Source organism: Oryza sativa, chromosome 12 (genome assembly GCF_034140825.1).
Source record: "Oryza sativa Japonica Group chromosome 12, ASM3414082v1".
Taxonomy (NCBI): Eukaryota; Viridiplantae; Streptophyta; class Magnoliopsida; order Poales; family Poaceae; genus Oryza; species Oryza sativa.
The window spans coordinates 21130833-21146530 of NC_089046.1; the positions used below are offsets into that span (position 1 = coordinate 21130833).

Sequence of the window (15698 nt, forward strand, 5' to 3'; positions counted from 1 at the left end):
TGCTATTCCATCTATTTGTGCATTCAGTGCTGCCGTTCCCCCGGCCCCAAAGGACAAGATTGAGTCGCCGCTATCACTTTTTTTGGGGGGCCAATCCCGCGAAGAGTTATGGAAAGATTTTATAGCTCAATTGAATGAAGAAAGTGAATTCATGGACAACATTTTTTTTGGTGTTTACAACGCGAGAAACGGCTATGAAAGCGCCACAGTTCTTCAGGGAATACGGATAGATTTAGCGATAAACGGCTATGAAAGTGCATTTTTGTCGGAATTTGCACCTATTTGTATCTATTTAGTGATCAGTCCGCTAGTTTCTTTGATTCCACTCGGTGTTCCTTTTCCATTTGCTTCCAATAGTTCGACCTATCCAGAAAAATTGTCGGCCTACGAATGTGGTTTCGATCCCTCCGGTGATGCCAGAAGTCGTTTCGATATACGATTTTATCCGGTTCCTATTTTATTTATTATCCCTGATCTGGAAGTCACCTTTTTTTTTCCTTGGGCAGTACCTCCTAACAAGATTGATCTGTTTGGATCTTGGTCCATGATGGCCTTTTTATTGATTTTGACGATTGGATTTCTCTATGAATGGAAAAGGGGTGCTTCGGATCGGGAGTAACCACTAGTGAAAGGGCAAAGGGGGGAAGGACATAGGAAAGAGGGATGCCTACAAAAAATCAATTGATTCGTCATGGTAGAGAAGAAAAACAGCGCACGGACCGTACTCGATCTTCGGATCAATGTCCCCAAAAGCAAGGAGTATGCCTGCGTGTTTCGACGAGAACACCGAAAAAACCTAATTCAGCTCTACGTAAGATAGCAAAAGTACGGTTGAGCAATCGACATGATATATTTGCTCACATTCTAGGCGAAGGTCATAATTCGCAGGAACATTCTATAGTCTTAGTCAGAGGAGGTAGAGTGAAAGATTCGCCAGGTGTGAAATCCCATCGTATTCGAGGAGTCAAGGATTTACTGGGAATTCCGGATCGTAGAAAGGGAAGATCTAAATATGGTGCAGAAAGACCAAAATCGAAATGAATGGAAGATGCCTCTGGAACTTTTTGGTTATTTTGGGTCCAGATGAACGCAAGTCGACATCGGGATACGCATTTTGGCTTGGTAGCGGTGTTATCTCTTGGAGTAGCAAGAAGCAGTCCTGTATAGCTCTGTCCCAAGCTCCTCTTTCTAGTAGCCCTACTAAACCTATGAGTTGACTCGTACATACTCACTTATTCTTGACTTATCTGTGACTGCATATTCCTAGCATTGTACCAGGGAATGTTGCAGACCGACGGGCACTTCGTTGCTGGGCTGGAATAGAAACTGACGTATGGAGGACTTGTGAGATCTTTCACTCTTCGACAACGAAAGCCTTGAGGATGTCAGCGATGTGTTATAGGGACGTCCCGCGATCTTGCTTCTAGAGTACGTACGGGAACATCCAATCGAGTGCCTAACCTTGGGTGCTCCGATCTTGTTCGTGAGGAAGCAAGACTGCCTTCTTCGTTCAATGAATCTGCATACCACCAAGGGCTATTTGAAAAAAGAAGTCTGAATCCGTGTCTTCTCTGCCATTTGATTTCCTTCACCACTAGCCCCGCCAGCTACTAGAGTATAGCTACTTTCGCTACCTTGACTCTTCTTGTTATTATCCAGACCCATCAAGTCATTCAAAAGCAAAGAAAGAAAGATGAATAAGCAAAGCGAAGGCCAAGCCTGATCTCCCTTTCCCTTGATATGGTGGACTCCTAAAATAGGCTTTCTTTGTTCGTATGATTTTTAATAATACTATAATAAGCCACTCCTGAAAATAGGCTGGCTACTCGAACCAAATATTGAACTTGCTCTTTAGCATAGGTAGACTTCACTACCTGGATAGGTCAGCCTCGTTCCCATTTCTCTGGTCCTATATGTTTTTTTTGCAAGTACCATTCCTGCTATTCGCATTGATTGAGTACTTTATAGTTTTCTTCTTGATGGAAGTGTCAAATACTTAGTAGGAAGTCCCGGTGGGTAATCACCAAATGTTCTAGTACGAGTACATCCAGTTCCGGGTGGTCATCTAGTATGGGACCTAAGAGAAGCCCTTTTTTAATCCTTTTATTAAGCCATTGCTAATCCCGTAAGGCAATCCTTCAACGTTGTAGAAAAGAGTTCAATACAAAAGCACACAAAGGCTTTGGACTATGAAAGGCTACCTTTATCATGCATGAATAAGGCCGGGAGATTATGTCCTCAACAAACCTATCTACTACTAAATGACAATTAAAGGGACGCCAACCATTGGAGGTGATACTGGTGATGGTAATGGTGAAGATTCTTCTCTTTTTCCTGGGTACATAAAGATAAGAAGAAGGCAACGAAAAGCACTTAGAAAAGGCTATTAAGAAACTGATCCACTATTTGAAACCTGTCATCCACGTTAGAAAGAGAGCCATGAAAAGCATAGATCCTCAAGGAAAGGAAAAAACACCACTTCGTCTATTTACGATTCCCATAAACCAGGCCGTGCTTTCTTTTATTTAGTAAGCTCAGCCGAAGAGCCCTGGACCGGCAGCACCTGCAAATGAAACATGCATGCCTTTCGCTGCGCGCCTTTATTTGCTTCGGAAATCAAACAATGCATTTCTTCTCAACATAAACATATACCGGTCTTTCTCTCTAGCCTATACTTGACCTTGCGTACAAGCCTATTATCCTATCGGTATGCCTATGTGACCCATATGTGCTAAACCGGTACTTGTTACTTACTTCTATCTATTAAACGTTACCGGTACTTAGTTACCGTGACTTAATCATGTTTAGTACTAAACCTTACTACGTAGTTCATTCAAGCTATACTGACCTTTCCATGTTTTGTACTCATCACTTGCCTCTTCGCTTAGTGCACTCGAAACAGAGCTTCAAGTAAGATGTTTGTGGAACATCTCTATAGCTTGTCTTACCCACCTCTTTTGGTTCCTTAGAAAGAAAGCTTCAAACAGCACCATTGGCCGAAGCAGACCTGGAAGCTGATCTGCGAGTGAATGAAATTGAACGATTAATATCGCCTTTCATGCTAAAATCGGACGATTTCGACCTTTCCGGATGTCGATTGGGATAAGGGTTTGATCGAGAGCTAGGAGATTCGGTTGTTTAACCTAAGAGAAGAGATCCAGTTTACAGAGGAGATGCCAGGGGCGGTGGCTGTTCAAGGCTAAGGAGGAAGGCTTGATTTCTTAAAAAAAAGATAAGATCCGACTATCAAACCAAAGGAAATTGCCAACAAGAGTAGCTTAAAAGCACCTAGTTACCGAGGCAGATGAGAAGAACTGAACAAGCCAAGAAGAGTACTCAATCAAAGCGAGCTTTCATTTTTGCGGGTTATATTTAAACTTGCTTTTTTTTAAGCACACTACACACTACTTTCTATAGGACAGGGTCAGGTAAGAGAGGACGACAAGCCAATGGTAAATCCGAGTTGGAAAAAGAGATGCAACACCCAAGTCAATCTATGAAAAAGCTGGCACTCATCGCTACAGGCACTCACTTTCTTTAGGTCCCAGAAGAGAGCAAATGCTAAATGCCAAGACAATTCACTTCAATTATATGATAAAAGGGCCAAAGTGTTGAAAGAGGAAAGAGGGAGGAATTGATACGAAAAGCGTAGGAAATGTAAAAACTACACACACCACTTAGTAAAATATGCTCTAGTAAATTCAATACTATATATAGGAAGTACGGCGGACAAGCCTGGTATTGTTAGTTAAGCTAGTAAATTCCTTCCCTCACTTCACTACGACGAGGAAATGCATTGGGCTAGCTATGATATTTGGCTAGATAGAGTTGAATGTGAAACACACCAATGTTCAAGTGTTGAGTAGGCAATTAGCAAGGAGAAGAAAAAGTTTTTCAATCCAGGAGTTCTAATCTCTCCTCCTCGCCGCGGGTAATTCGCTGACTTAAGTCAATATGAAAAAGTGTGGAAAATGGGTGGTTGTACTTTCATCGACGAAAGGAACAAAGAACTACAACAATAATACCGATCAATAGTTTTTCTTTCAATATCTACTGGTGCTTCCATGTCTCATTGGACCGATGCAATTGTGTCTTTCGGTCACTTTATTTTGGTTGGTAGGATCCGCCTACAGGCGGGTAACAGGGGTATTAAGATTAGGGTGTAAGGGAAGGAACAGTTGGGAAATCCCCGGTCTCAAAGAGACAAGAGACATACAGACTTTAGGGACTATGGGCAATGAGGGAGGAGCCGAGCGGCGAGGATGTGCATTTACTAAACCTTTTTTGGAAAAGATTGACTTCAGTTCGGAGGCAAATGAAACACTTCCACAACTCGCGGATAGAATTGATTGCCCGGAATCACTTATTGGTTGGTGGTTGGAGTGCATTTCCTATATATACCTTTTCATTTCTTGGTTGAATTCCACTGTTAATCGAAGGATTTTCCTTTGCAATTTTGGCATATTGAAGTGCGTGCATTTCTTCTGGTGAATTTCAACTAGAATAGCTTGATTTCCCACACGAATACGAGAAAATAGATTGGATTTCCAAATAGATTGACTCGGGCTTTCTTGGGCATTTGCTACTCTGTTGAGTTGAGTAAGTTGTTCATATCGAGGTTAGGGAATTTCCTAGCTAGTACCACAAGCTAGTCGAAATAGACTTTGCTATTAGCTTCAAGCCATCTTCCCGGAATATATCGAAGTCAAACCATGATCACTCCTCGAAAAAAGTGCTAGTTTTTGACCTCCCTATTGAAAGTCAAAGTCAGAAGTAGCAAGCTGATATCCGTCTTGTAATTCCAAATTCCTTTGTCTTCAATTTCCTAGTCGAATAGACGAATTTACTGAGAGGAGAGATTTTTAGTTTATTTAGTTTTTCATTTCATATTTTGATGCCGCACTCTTTCTTGTCCGGAGGAAGAATTTCATGGAATAGAATTTCTTGAATTAGCTAGCTATCATAGTTTTCTTTACCCCAAAACCAACACTGACTGGGGTTGTTCAATCTTAAGTGGAGTGAGTTAAATGACTTGGCTTGCTCAATTCCTTCCCGGTGTAATTTCATAAAAGGAATAGCACTCGTTCTGCGGCGCATTGAACCTTAGAATGAGCACTTTGACCAGACAAAGCTCTAGTGCGTGGAGTATCCTTTCCTACTAGTCTTGATCTGTCTACTTTAATACCGGGGATTCCCCTGATTTCCTTCCTCTACACCCCGAGTAGTGATTTATACGAATGAATTGCCTGAGCATAAGATTGATTACCTCCTCGTAGTGAGTGGATTTGTGTAGATGGATTTTCCACACTCATTGTCATTCCTTTCTTTGTTTAGCTTTTCGTTGTCTAGAATATCCTAATTTCGTGTACTGAATTTACTAGCTTTTTGTTCCCGCGGACAAGAGAATCTCATAGAAATTCAGTACACGAAAGCTGTCAGCCCCAGACATGGAAGTCTCCCTTGCATCCTTAACTGAAAAGGAGCCCGAGTAGTGAGTTGAACTCTGACCAGCCCAGACTTCTACATAAATTCCTAGCTTTTTAGCTAGTTGATTTGTTTGACATAATATCATATGTGATTTGAGTGTGGTACCTTTTCACGAATTCCACTTTAGAGATTTGCCCCGCCCGACCGAACGAACGAGTCCATCTATTCGGGCTAGTCAAGAAATTCCAATGCGAAATGCAAGCAGAGATTGCCCCGGCGCACAACCACTCCAATCCGCCTGGGTCTTCTCGAATGTGTAGAACCTACTTTAAAACCCGCGTCCTCGCTGAGGAGTGCCTACGTACTTTCTTCATAGAAGAAAGATCAGGGTTGCTTTCGTAGTTCTTTCGAAATGATTTACGGTCATTCTTCTTTATTTTATTGAATACATTACAGCTAGTACCGGATTTTTCCAATTTTTTAGAAAGGTTTATCAGTCCCTGTAAGGTATACTCTTTACCCTTATTGAGGATTCCATGAGCGACTAAGTGGTCCTTTTGCTCATTCCAGAATCCATCCCGGTCCGGGTCTAATTGGGCCATGCGATCGATAATATCTTTCTTAATAAAAATGATTGAGTCTATCTCATCGTCGCTTACTTCCCTTTGGGGAGTTCAAGTTTCAAGTCTGCTTCTTATAACATCATGTTGAATTTGGTGGTTTGATGGCCCGGCATTTTCTTCTCCAAGTTGAGGTTCAGGGTTCGGCGGGGTGTGGCTTGTGGATGGCTCTCCCCGATCTGGAACAGCCCCGAATACGTGTTCCAGGGGAACTTCCGGAATTGAATAAGGGTCAAAACGGGGCTGTTCCCCTTGCGGCACCTCTTCCCCGGGGGAATCCGGTGCGGGTATCTGGCCCGAAAGCCCATTGAAAAAAGAGGACGACGGAGTAGAGGCTTCAGCTGACTTGCCCGCAGCGGATCCGGAAGGACCCGCTTCACTAGGCCCAGGCCCTGGTGGGTTCTCCATAGCGGAAGCAACCTCTGGGCCTTCCACAAAAAAAAACGAAAACAAACCAGAGAAGGATCCAATTAGAGTAGAGGAAAAAGCCTCCCTCCTCCTTCTGACAATATAAAGTCCCAAAAAAATGAGGGAAATAAAAATAAAAATAAGGTAAGGTCTATCGGTCCACAAACCACTGAAGAAAAATTTTCCAATAAATTTTGACACGATACGTTCGTATCTCGAGATTGAGGGAATCTGTCCCCCCATTCCTCGTGAGCTACTTACTAGGAGAAGGCAGAACCAGAAGAATTGTGAGAAATAAGTCAATTTATCAAGTTGAGGCATTTCGATTTGGATTTAAAATAAAACCCTCAAGACAGAAAAAGACTCCCTTTTCTTCCTATTGATCTTGACGTCGGAAATGGTTGGTTTTAATGCTCGCACAGACGAAATAGAATACCGGATTGGACCTTAGCCGCTCGGGAATAGAATCCTTCACCACCAGGAAAGGCAATCGCCACGACGCTGACATCTTTTCATACGTACTAGACCCGGAAGGCGGAAGAAGCCGCTTACACGACTTCCAATACAGACAACTCAAGCAAGAGGTTTGACATCACTCCTGCAACTGCAAGACAAAGACTCAATCAAGCAGCACTGACCGCTATTCCCTACATAGCTAAGATGTCTGACACTGCGCCTAAGAGGCTAGCTTCACTATAAAGAGAAATAAAGCTTGATTTCCCCCTTCATAATACCTATTAAGTAAGTATTGCCATCTCTTTGCCCTAGCTCATCTTCCTTTCTCGGGGCTAAAGAGGATCAGAGTTCTATCCGTTCGTGGATAAGAGAAGACTAGTTAGAAGAGGGAAGGGTGGAATGAAACAATCCAGGGTCAAACGAAGATACTTGTTAGCCTAGCCCCATGTGTATCCGTAGCCTTCCCTGTTTTGAGAATCTCATATTGCTTCGTAGGACGTGTGTCCTTCGTATGTTCCGTCGCCTGTTCCTGGATAAGTAGATTTTCTACCAACCAAGTAGAATCAGCCTGAGAATCAGCAGCTGAGAATGCTGGCAAATCATAACATTAACTACGCCATTCTTGAGCGCCAATCAGTATCCTCCTAGATTCTCATGTGTTGAGTATCAAACAAAAGATCCCATGTTTGGTTGGTCAGATCAATTCGGCTTTACCCATTCATTGTTTTATCGAGGCAAGACAAAAAGGGACAGTTTTCTTATCTTTTGAGGTCTCAACGAACGGTTCTTAAATCATTAACGGATGCAGAAATGGGACAAGTTATTACCGGTTTGAGGGGACAATGGTTTTCTAGGTTGTTTCACCAATCTGTTGAATTGGAATGGAGCTCACGACCGTGAAACCCCTCGTTGTTTGATGGCACCTATCTTGTTCCCTTCGGGGAGAAATACTACTCTTGTTTTTCTTGTTCTTCTTTCTCGAAGAGATGGGTGCACCGCCTTGGAGAAGGTAGTGTGCCTATCGACGACTCCTTTCCATTGTATGGGAGGATATCTTCTTTGTTGTAGCTGAACTGATGTATGAATAAGGAGAGTGTGAATGGGGATTGGAGAATGCCTTGCAATGAATTAAGGATCCTTCTTGTATGGCCTCCAGAGGAGCCTCTAATGACCTTTCCACACCTGTTTTGAAGGGAATCACTCGTGGCAACTCCTAGAATGCGGTTAGAACTTGTTTTTCTTCATAAATATGGGGCTTCTGCCATAGAACCTCCACTCCACTGCTATGATCCGTCTTCGATTCACCAGCATCAGCTACTCTCACCCGAACCGCACGGTTCATAGTCTGCACACCCACCAAATCAATCTTCAGCTAAAGTAATATAGATTGCTTCAAGACAATGAAAGAGTTTGGTGTACTACAGGTGGATGCCCCCTAGCTCATAGGTCATAGCCGTAGTTCGTGCCTTTGGAGTCTAAGAGAAGGGACTTCTTTATACGTTTGAGATGTGGGATCTGTCTAACTCGCACTATGTTTAACCCGTTGACTTCGAAGTGGTCCCACTCTCTTCTATCTCCGAATCTCTTTGCTCTGCCTCTGGGCGCTAATGGATTTTACTTTGACTCTTTACGGCATCTGGTTCAATCCAGTTATCTTGCTCAGTTGTATTCCTTTTCCCTTGCCAGGTTCTATCACAGCAGACTATTTCACTCCCGGAATTGGGTTTGAATCAGAATCTCTTTCCCTTGCCTTTTCAGCTAGCGAGCATACCTAGCTTGCTTCTTGTCACGAGCGGGAGTCGAACCCGCATTGCCCTTCCTGAAAGAGACGTCTCTTTCAGATCGCGACTTTGGTGACGCAGTTCAGTCGGCGATAAAAGCCTTCCTACGTCTGCGGGCCGGTCGGCCACCCAATCCTGCTCTTCAAATGAATCACTGAAGTCCCCAACCCTATCTATGATACCCCCATCCCAACCATTCTTTCTTTGAAATCCTTTACTGGTGGATCCCCCATCCCCATCGACTATTTGGCTAATGCCATCCAAAATTGTATAAGATCCTGAAAACTAAGGGGATTCGCCTTAATGAATTGTAGCCAGTCCTTCAAATCTTCTATGGGATCGAAGAAGAGTTCAAAATCATCATTCATGATCTTGTAGACTATATTCCTTATATTCTCCTCGTCCAGGGGACTCTTTAAGTTGATTTGTTCCCCTACTCTCCGGTAAAGCTCCTCAGAAATTGCTTTTAGGAAAGATGCGTGTTCGGCCGCATAAGCCAGATAAATTGAAGAAGAAGGGGCAGCCCCACCCCCTGTAGAGTTACTCGGGCCAGCCTCCCCTTGTAGCTGGGGTAGACTGGTAGTAGTTTCACCTATAAAATTTTGCATTTGTGGAATGTAGGTTGGAACTACCTGTTCCGGGATTGTAGAAAGGAAGGGCTCCACAGTTGAAACTACCTGTTCTGGCATTTCCGAAAGGAAAGGCAGGACAGCTAAAAATAATTCGCTGTCAGCCGCAGTATAGATACTTCGAGTTTTGGTAACTCTGGAAGTAGCGCTACAGATTGAAGTTTTTCTGCCCCCGATTATAAGTTCTCGTCGACCACGGCCTATAGGAACCAGGCTATCCACTGCTTTTAAGCCTGTTTGCATGGGTTCGTGCACAGATTTACGTTCCAGAATCCCTGTTTTCGTGACCGAATGACGAAATAGATATACGAACTGTATAGGATCATTCGCTGGGATGGGATAAGTGATTCTTTTATGGGATTCCCCTGGGATCGTGGAATCAACTAAGAATGCAATAGGTATTTGTGATCGAGCAGCTTCCAGTATGACCGAAGACTTTCTATCTGCATTCAGAATAACCGCACAATCGGGTTGTTGGTTCAACCCAAAATTTATCTTTTTCGTTCTTAAACGGAATTTTTTTTTTTTAGCCAAATAATTGCTAAAAAAAGTCCCGATCTTCCATTGAGAATCATTGATACAGCTCGCCATTTTTTCCAATATCTCACATCGAAATAAATGATTGGTCTTTAAAAGGAAGGAACGGCATTTTTTACGAATGGGAGATCCTATAAAATGAAGAGCGGTTCGTAAACAAATCAGTGTCTTGTCTGAATCGAGAATAGCAATTCCACTTCTGGAACCACAGATATAGACATTGAAATGGTGAGCATCTACCCGACGCCCGCCGAGATGTGCATTCGTACAAAGTAATTTAGTATAGACCATAGAAAGGATTGTCATTTCCGGTTTTCCGTTTCCCGAGATACTGGTGGTAAGTAATAATGCAGGCATGGCATATTTCGTTGAATCAGTCTTTTTCGCCACATCGCGTATAAAGGGAATCGAACCCAACTCTTCCACTCGCCGCCAATGCGGAAGGATGCCGCCGAAAAGAAAGGAGACTGATCTTAACGTTGGCGTCGGTTTTTCCAAGAAAAGTTTGATTTGATTGGTCTTTTTCATGCGGAACGGAACCGTATTAGTAAGCGGGCCCACACCTTCTCCATCCCTCGATCAATAGTTTATTTCTCTTCTCTATCCCCTTTCTCGAACTGAGCTATTTCGAGCATTTCATAAACAGAGCTCGATAGTCCCTTAAAGTATTCACTTTTCCAGGAGCCGACTTACCAGTTAGTACTGGCACTTTTACAGGAACAGTACCAGAGACTCATCTCGTAAGAAGACATTTTCAATTAGACACTACTAGTCGAGGACACGCGACAAGTTACGTTCTCATTTCGCAGAGGTTCTTCTCGCGATCTTTCTATTCTATTCTTTATGGACCTGAGCTCACTTAATTGCTTTTTGAGGGGGCGCAGCTCATTATCTATGCATTTTCTCATTGGCAACAAATCAATGTCATAGCACTATTTCCACTAATCACTGCACAGAAATGCAAAAACAGAAGAGAGGGGCAGCCCAGACATGAGAGGACCACCACGCACAGCAACGATTTGCTGATTGAAAGCTCCCTAACTATGTGTCTGTGCGGATCAGGAACCAAGTAAGTAAAGGGATGGTTAAAGAGGCAAAGTGATGCCCGCCCAAGCAAGTGGTTTGTTTTCGAGAGAGAAGTGTTTTTTTTGGAAAAGAAGAGCTCTTTCTAAGTTGACTTGCATTGCACAAATCATGCACATTTTTGAAAGTGCTTTGTAAAAGATCTTCAATGGAACGAGTTTCTTTTGACCATTCCCCCCTCTGACTGGGATGTCGTGTGTTAAAGCACAGTCTGGCTCTATAAGTAAGGAAATATCTCTATCCGGTTATTTGTAGTGAAAATCTGTCTCGAGGAGAGAACGAGGAAAGCAGGGAATAGCGGAACAAAGAAAGAACTCTTAGGGGAGGAAAGCTTGCCTTTCCGATTTATTCGCAGGTAAATTCGGAGTTACACGAAGTGGAAGGACCAAGGGCGAAGCGAAAGAGGGCATTTGCGTTCCGGGGAGGGCGTCGCGTAGGCATAGTTCCAATGGTAAGCTGATTCCAGGTACGCCCGTTCCTCTACATCGTTTGACTATCAAAGTCAGGTCAAATGTAGGTGAGTGTTGCGACTCAGTAGCCGTACCTGTTCCACTTGCTTATTATGGGAATAGTTGATTCATTGTAAGGTTCAATCAGGCTGCCTGGCTCTACCTAAAGTCTAAGTCCGTCCCTCCTTCCTACTTAGCTCTCCTCACACGAGAAGCATAGGCCGCAGGTTGACAATGCGCTACCGATGAAAGAAAGTAAGTCAAGCCACCCACGGATCCTTCTACTAAGGAAAGAGTTAAAGCCGAAGACAATCAATAAACATCTTCAACCAATCCAATACAAATACTGAAAAAGAAGCAGTCTACCAACTTTTCTTTCACAAGGCCGCAGGTTGATCTCATGCATTACTCAACCAAGTCAGATAAAAAATGATCTTATCATCGAAAAGGCGCGCAGCGAGATAACAAACACATAAAAAAGGATATGCCCTAACTATATGCATGCCCCAAACTCTATATAAGAACTTTATAAATAAGGCAAAGAGAATCTCATCTCCTCACAGTTCCTTGCCAGCGGATCTTAGTGCCCTTCAAGCGCCCCTTGCGGCTGTGGGTAAGAACGAACATCGTTCTAGCCAGCTAGTGAGAGTTTCCCCATTGATCTTTGATCTGGCTAATCAATTTTCAGGTTTTTTATTTCCTTCAATGCCGCTGGTGCATAGTCAGACTTGCAGGGGCAGCTCAATCAAGTAGAGACAAGACCAGCTGTTGAAGCTTGGCAGTGGAATCCAAGAGATAAGAAGTAGTATAGAGATAATAAAACGGGATTCAAAGTAGTAGTAGTTGAAATAAGATAGAGCAAGCAAGAGTAGTAGTATTGGCAAAGAAGATTGGAATTATTGTATCCACCAATCGAAGCTTCCTCTCCCTCTAACAAAGCAATGGAATGAAATTCTAATCCTCATCCTCATACCTTCAACTATACCTTCCCTCGACCGCGAGCCCTTATACGCTAGAGAAATGCTATTCCTAGACCTATCGCTATCCCCTTTAGGAGGGCTATCCCTTTTACGAGCTAGAGCGTAGCGATTCGTACTCCTTTTGGGGGAAGGTTAATGTAAAAAGGTCCAATCCTCCAGGGCAAAGGTATCTTTTGTTTCCTTTAGAACAATCCTAATCGCATATCCAAACCAAAGAAGATGATATTTATTTGATAAAGCGCATTCTATTATCGTATTGCGACACTGCTCCTATCCCTAACGCTAGCTCTGTTGACTTCATTCCTTGTCGGTGTTGCGAGCCCCTCTACTTTACGAAACGAAGGAAAATAGCAATGGAATGGAATAATGCTATCCATACGCTATTGATATTCCTAGCGCTATCCCTTTTCTTTGCAAAGAAGCCCCTTCCCTTAATAAATTGAAAACATCATAAGGCTTTACTAAAAAAAGTAAGATTTGGCTCGGGTGCATCAAAACTTGCAATACGAAGATCCCTTTCAGATCAGCAGGAGGAGCAGGTTGCACCACTGGTTGGGGAGGAATTGTCAAGCTACGAGTGGGTAGAGTAGTAGAAAATACTTTATTTCTTCTATCCTTCATATCCATTGAACTAAATCTCATCATAGGTAACTATATCCTTTTAAGCTCCGCTCTCCTTATATTGGAGAGACTTGTTTGGGGTCGGCGTTGGTTTTTCCAACGAAAGCCTGATTTTGAGAACGTGAACATGAGCGGTAGACTGAACACCCACACAATCTCGATTTGACACAACAACACTTTCCATGGGGACCAACGGAACAGAGCAACTAGAACACGTAGTTGTCTATTTGTTAGGCAGGCGACTTGAACATAGATTCTTTCACCCAGGTGATCAGGACTCGTAGAAGTATCTGACGTGATTAGGCGGGGACAGGATTCGAACCTGCAGTCTTCAGGTCATGAGCCTGATGAGTTGACCAATTCCTCTACCCCGCTTCTTCCCCCTGGTCTTTCTTTCCCACCGGGGTTCACCTTGCTTGCTTGGCCGGGATAGAACCAGCGTTTAGGTTCCTTGCGGCTAGGCGCGGAGGTTGGAGCTCCTGACGACTGGTACGAACTTGCTGAAAGCACGAGCGTAGAAGCGAAAGAAGAAGCGAGGGGATTCCAAGCGAAAGAAGAAGGGATGAGCGCTTTGTTGCTAAAGCGCATACGTTTTCTTGCTTGATTTTTATACGATTTTCTGAAGTGATCTGTACAACTAAGTAGAAAAGGACAGACGAGTGTGGATACACGTGGTATAGGGATGCTCGTCTCGCCGTAAGTTATTGACCAGTACCAAATGTGACAACCTTCAATTCAAGTTACAAAACCATGAATTTGAAACAGAAGTTAGCGTGCTTCATGTACAACGTTATGATCTTATTTTAGGCATTGACTGGTTGTCAAGTTTTGCTCAAATCACAGTTGAATGGAGTAAAGGAATGCTGAAACTCAAGCATAAAGGCAAGCAAGTGATCTTACAAGTGCAAGATGTCACAGCTGAACTGTGCGGTGTGCCAGGGAACAGTTGACTTGCACAAGGAAAAGAAGAAAGGGCTTTGGCAAAAAGAGAAGGAGCTCTTCTTGCCCGTATGGGAGTGGAAGCTTCAGTGTAAGCGGAAGCTAGACTAGAAGAGAGATTCATCCTAGGCTTTGCTTGGCCAGTCTATTAGTATGGCATCCCTTCTCAGACATAGGAAAGCTCAATGTTTTGTTGCCTGCTTCTTTTTATGGGCCTTCTCTCTTGGATGGTATTATCCACTGGTATATTGTGAAAGTCTCTACAAAGACGAAAGGACCCCATGCCTTCTTTGAAAACGATATCCCTCTTCAACGCTTCCGCTAGCCCTAGACTCGGAATACTCTGCTTAAGAGATCCCCCTCTCCGGCCAGAGAGGATTTGAGTACAACATTGATTGCGGAAGATCTTTGTTCCTATTATTGAAAAGCCTAACTAGGCGCGCAGCGGTGAGTGCGAGCTGCTTTCAAGAAATGCTGGAAAAGAGCCAGTAACGCTATCAGTGAATAGAGCTGGTGTAAAGTCCAGCTAAAGTACCATACAGCCCCACAGGTTTAGCCACACATTCACAGAGCATCTAATCCATCTTTTCCCATGCCAAGGAAAAACAAAAACCAAATCACCTCTTAGTGTTGCTTAGTGCTCAGGTGCATCCTACTGGGTAGTCCTAAACTTCAGTAGTTCTATGGCCACTACATGATGGAATTTAGGCTATAGTAAGACAAGTTAAGGTTCCCACAGCAATGAGGGCTTTAAAATATTCCTCCCAGCCCTTCATCTCTAGGACGTCGGACTGGTCAAGCGGTACTATGCACCCCCACTTTGGTATACCCTCCTAAGAGGAGTACTTGACAGCAGGTGGTGGGTTTTTGGGGATAGTATGACTCGGCCCCCTGGACCATGCCAACCAAGACTTCCCACCAGGTTTTCCTATTTGGGGACAATTCCAGATATGCAAGACGCATATGCATGGAATGCTTAGGTGTAGTGAGGTGGTGTGTGCTTATTGCAAATAGGTTAACCCTTAGTTTATACAAACTACATTTTTCACAAAGGAAAGAAATGGGAATGTTGGTGAATTTTCAAGTCAAGCCATTTATATTTATAAGCCAAAAACCTTTGATTTAAGGCTTTTATTCCCCTGTGGAGTCGCCTGCTGTACGCCCGCATTTTGGCACCGCTTGCCACATCATCATTACTTTGGCCACCTAAGCAACCAAGTAGAAGAAAAAGGGGTTTAGAGTCGCCACCTAAAAAATCACTGAAAATTTGGAATAAATAAATGGATATATATATATCTATTTATATAGTGGCTATCTTCCTTCAAGTGAGAGAGAGGATCGAGAAACCATCGCCCAAAGGTGCTTTCACGAAAGCCGGTCTCCGGGGGTAAAGAACCTTTCTTCACTCTTCCAACCTTCCAAACCATCCACTGGATTTTCATGTTCGTATGTTGAAAGGAATATGTGTGTGTTGTATATAAATAAAGGACTTTCGATTTAGCGTTGTCATTTTTACGAGGTTTTAGATAATCCAATTTTCTGTGAGATTACTTTCATTTTGACTGAATCACTTGAATCAGTTAAAGGAGACGAGGCTTCCGGCCCAGCCAGAGGGGCTGGAGAGGAGAGTTTTGACCGCGGGGGAGGCAGGTCCAGGTAACGGGGAGAATCCGCTAGGCTGAGGTTAAAAAAATCTTCCAAAACTTTTTCTTTAGAGATAGAATTCCTCCCGAGAACACACGAAACAAAAATATGAACTAGGTAAATA

The 15698-nt window shown here is 43.3% G+C and overlaps 1 protein-coding gene and 1 non-coding gene across 2 annotated transcripts; both read right to left on the reverse strand.

Annotated features, from left to right (window-relative positions):
- Nucleotides 1-8891: 8891 nt before the first annotated feature.
- Nucleotides 8892-10748, reverse strand: LOC136354621 (uncharacterized). The gene has a single exon (XM_066306125.1). The coding sequence runs from the start codon at nt 10384-10386 to the stop codon at nt 8935-8937; it is 1452 nt and encodes a 483-aa protein (XP_066162222.1). The 5' UTR covers nt 10387-10748; the 3' UTR covers nt 8892-8934.
- A 2544-nt stretch (nt 10749-13292) lies between these two features.
- Nucleotides 13293-13366, reverse strand: TRNAM-CAU (transfer RNA methionine (anticodon CAU)). Its single transcript has one exon. It is a non-coding gene; the product is annotated as a tRNA-Met (tRNA).
- Nucleotides 13367-15698: the final 2332 nt, after the last annotated feature.

Excerpts from the sequence above, each read along its gene's own strand:
- LOC136354621 (XM_066306125.1), bottom strand. The coding sequence starts at position 10,386 with ATGAAAAAGACCAATCAAATCAAACTTTTCTTGGAAAAACCGACGCCA.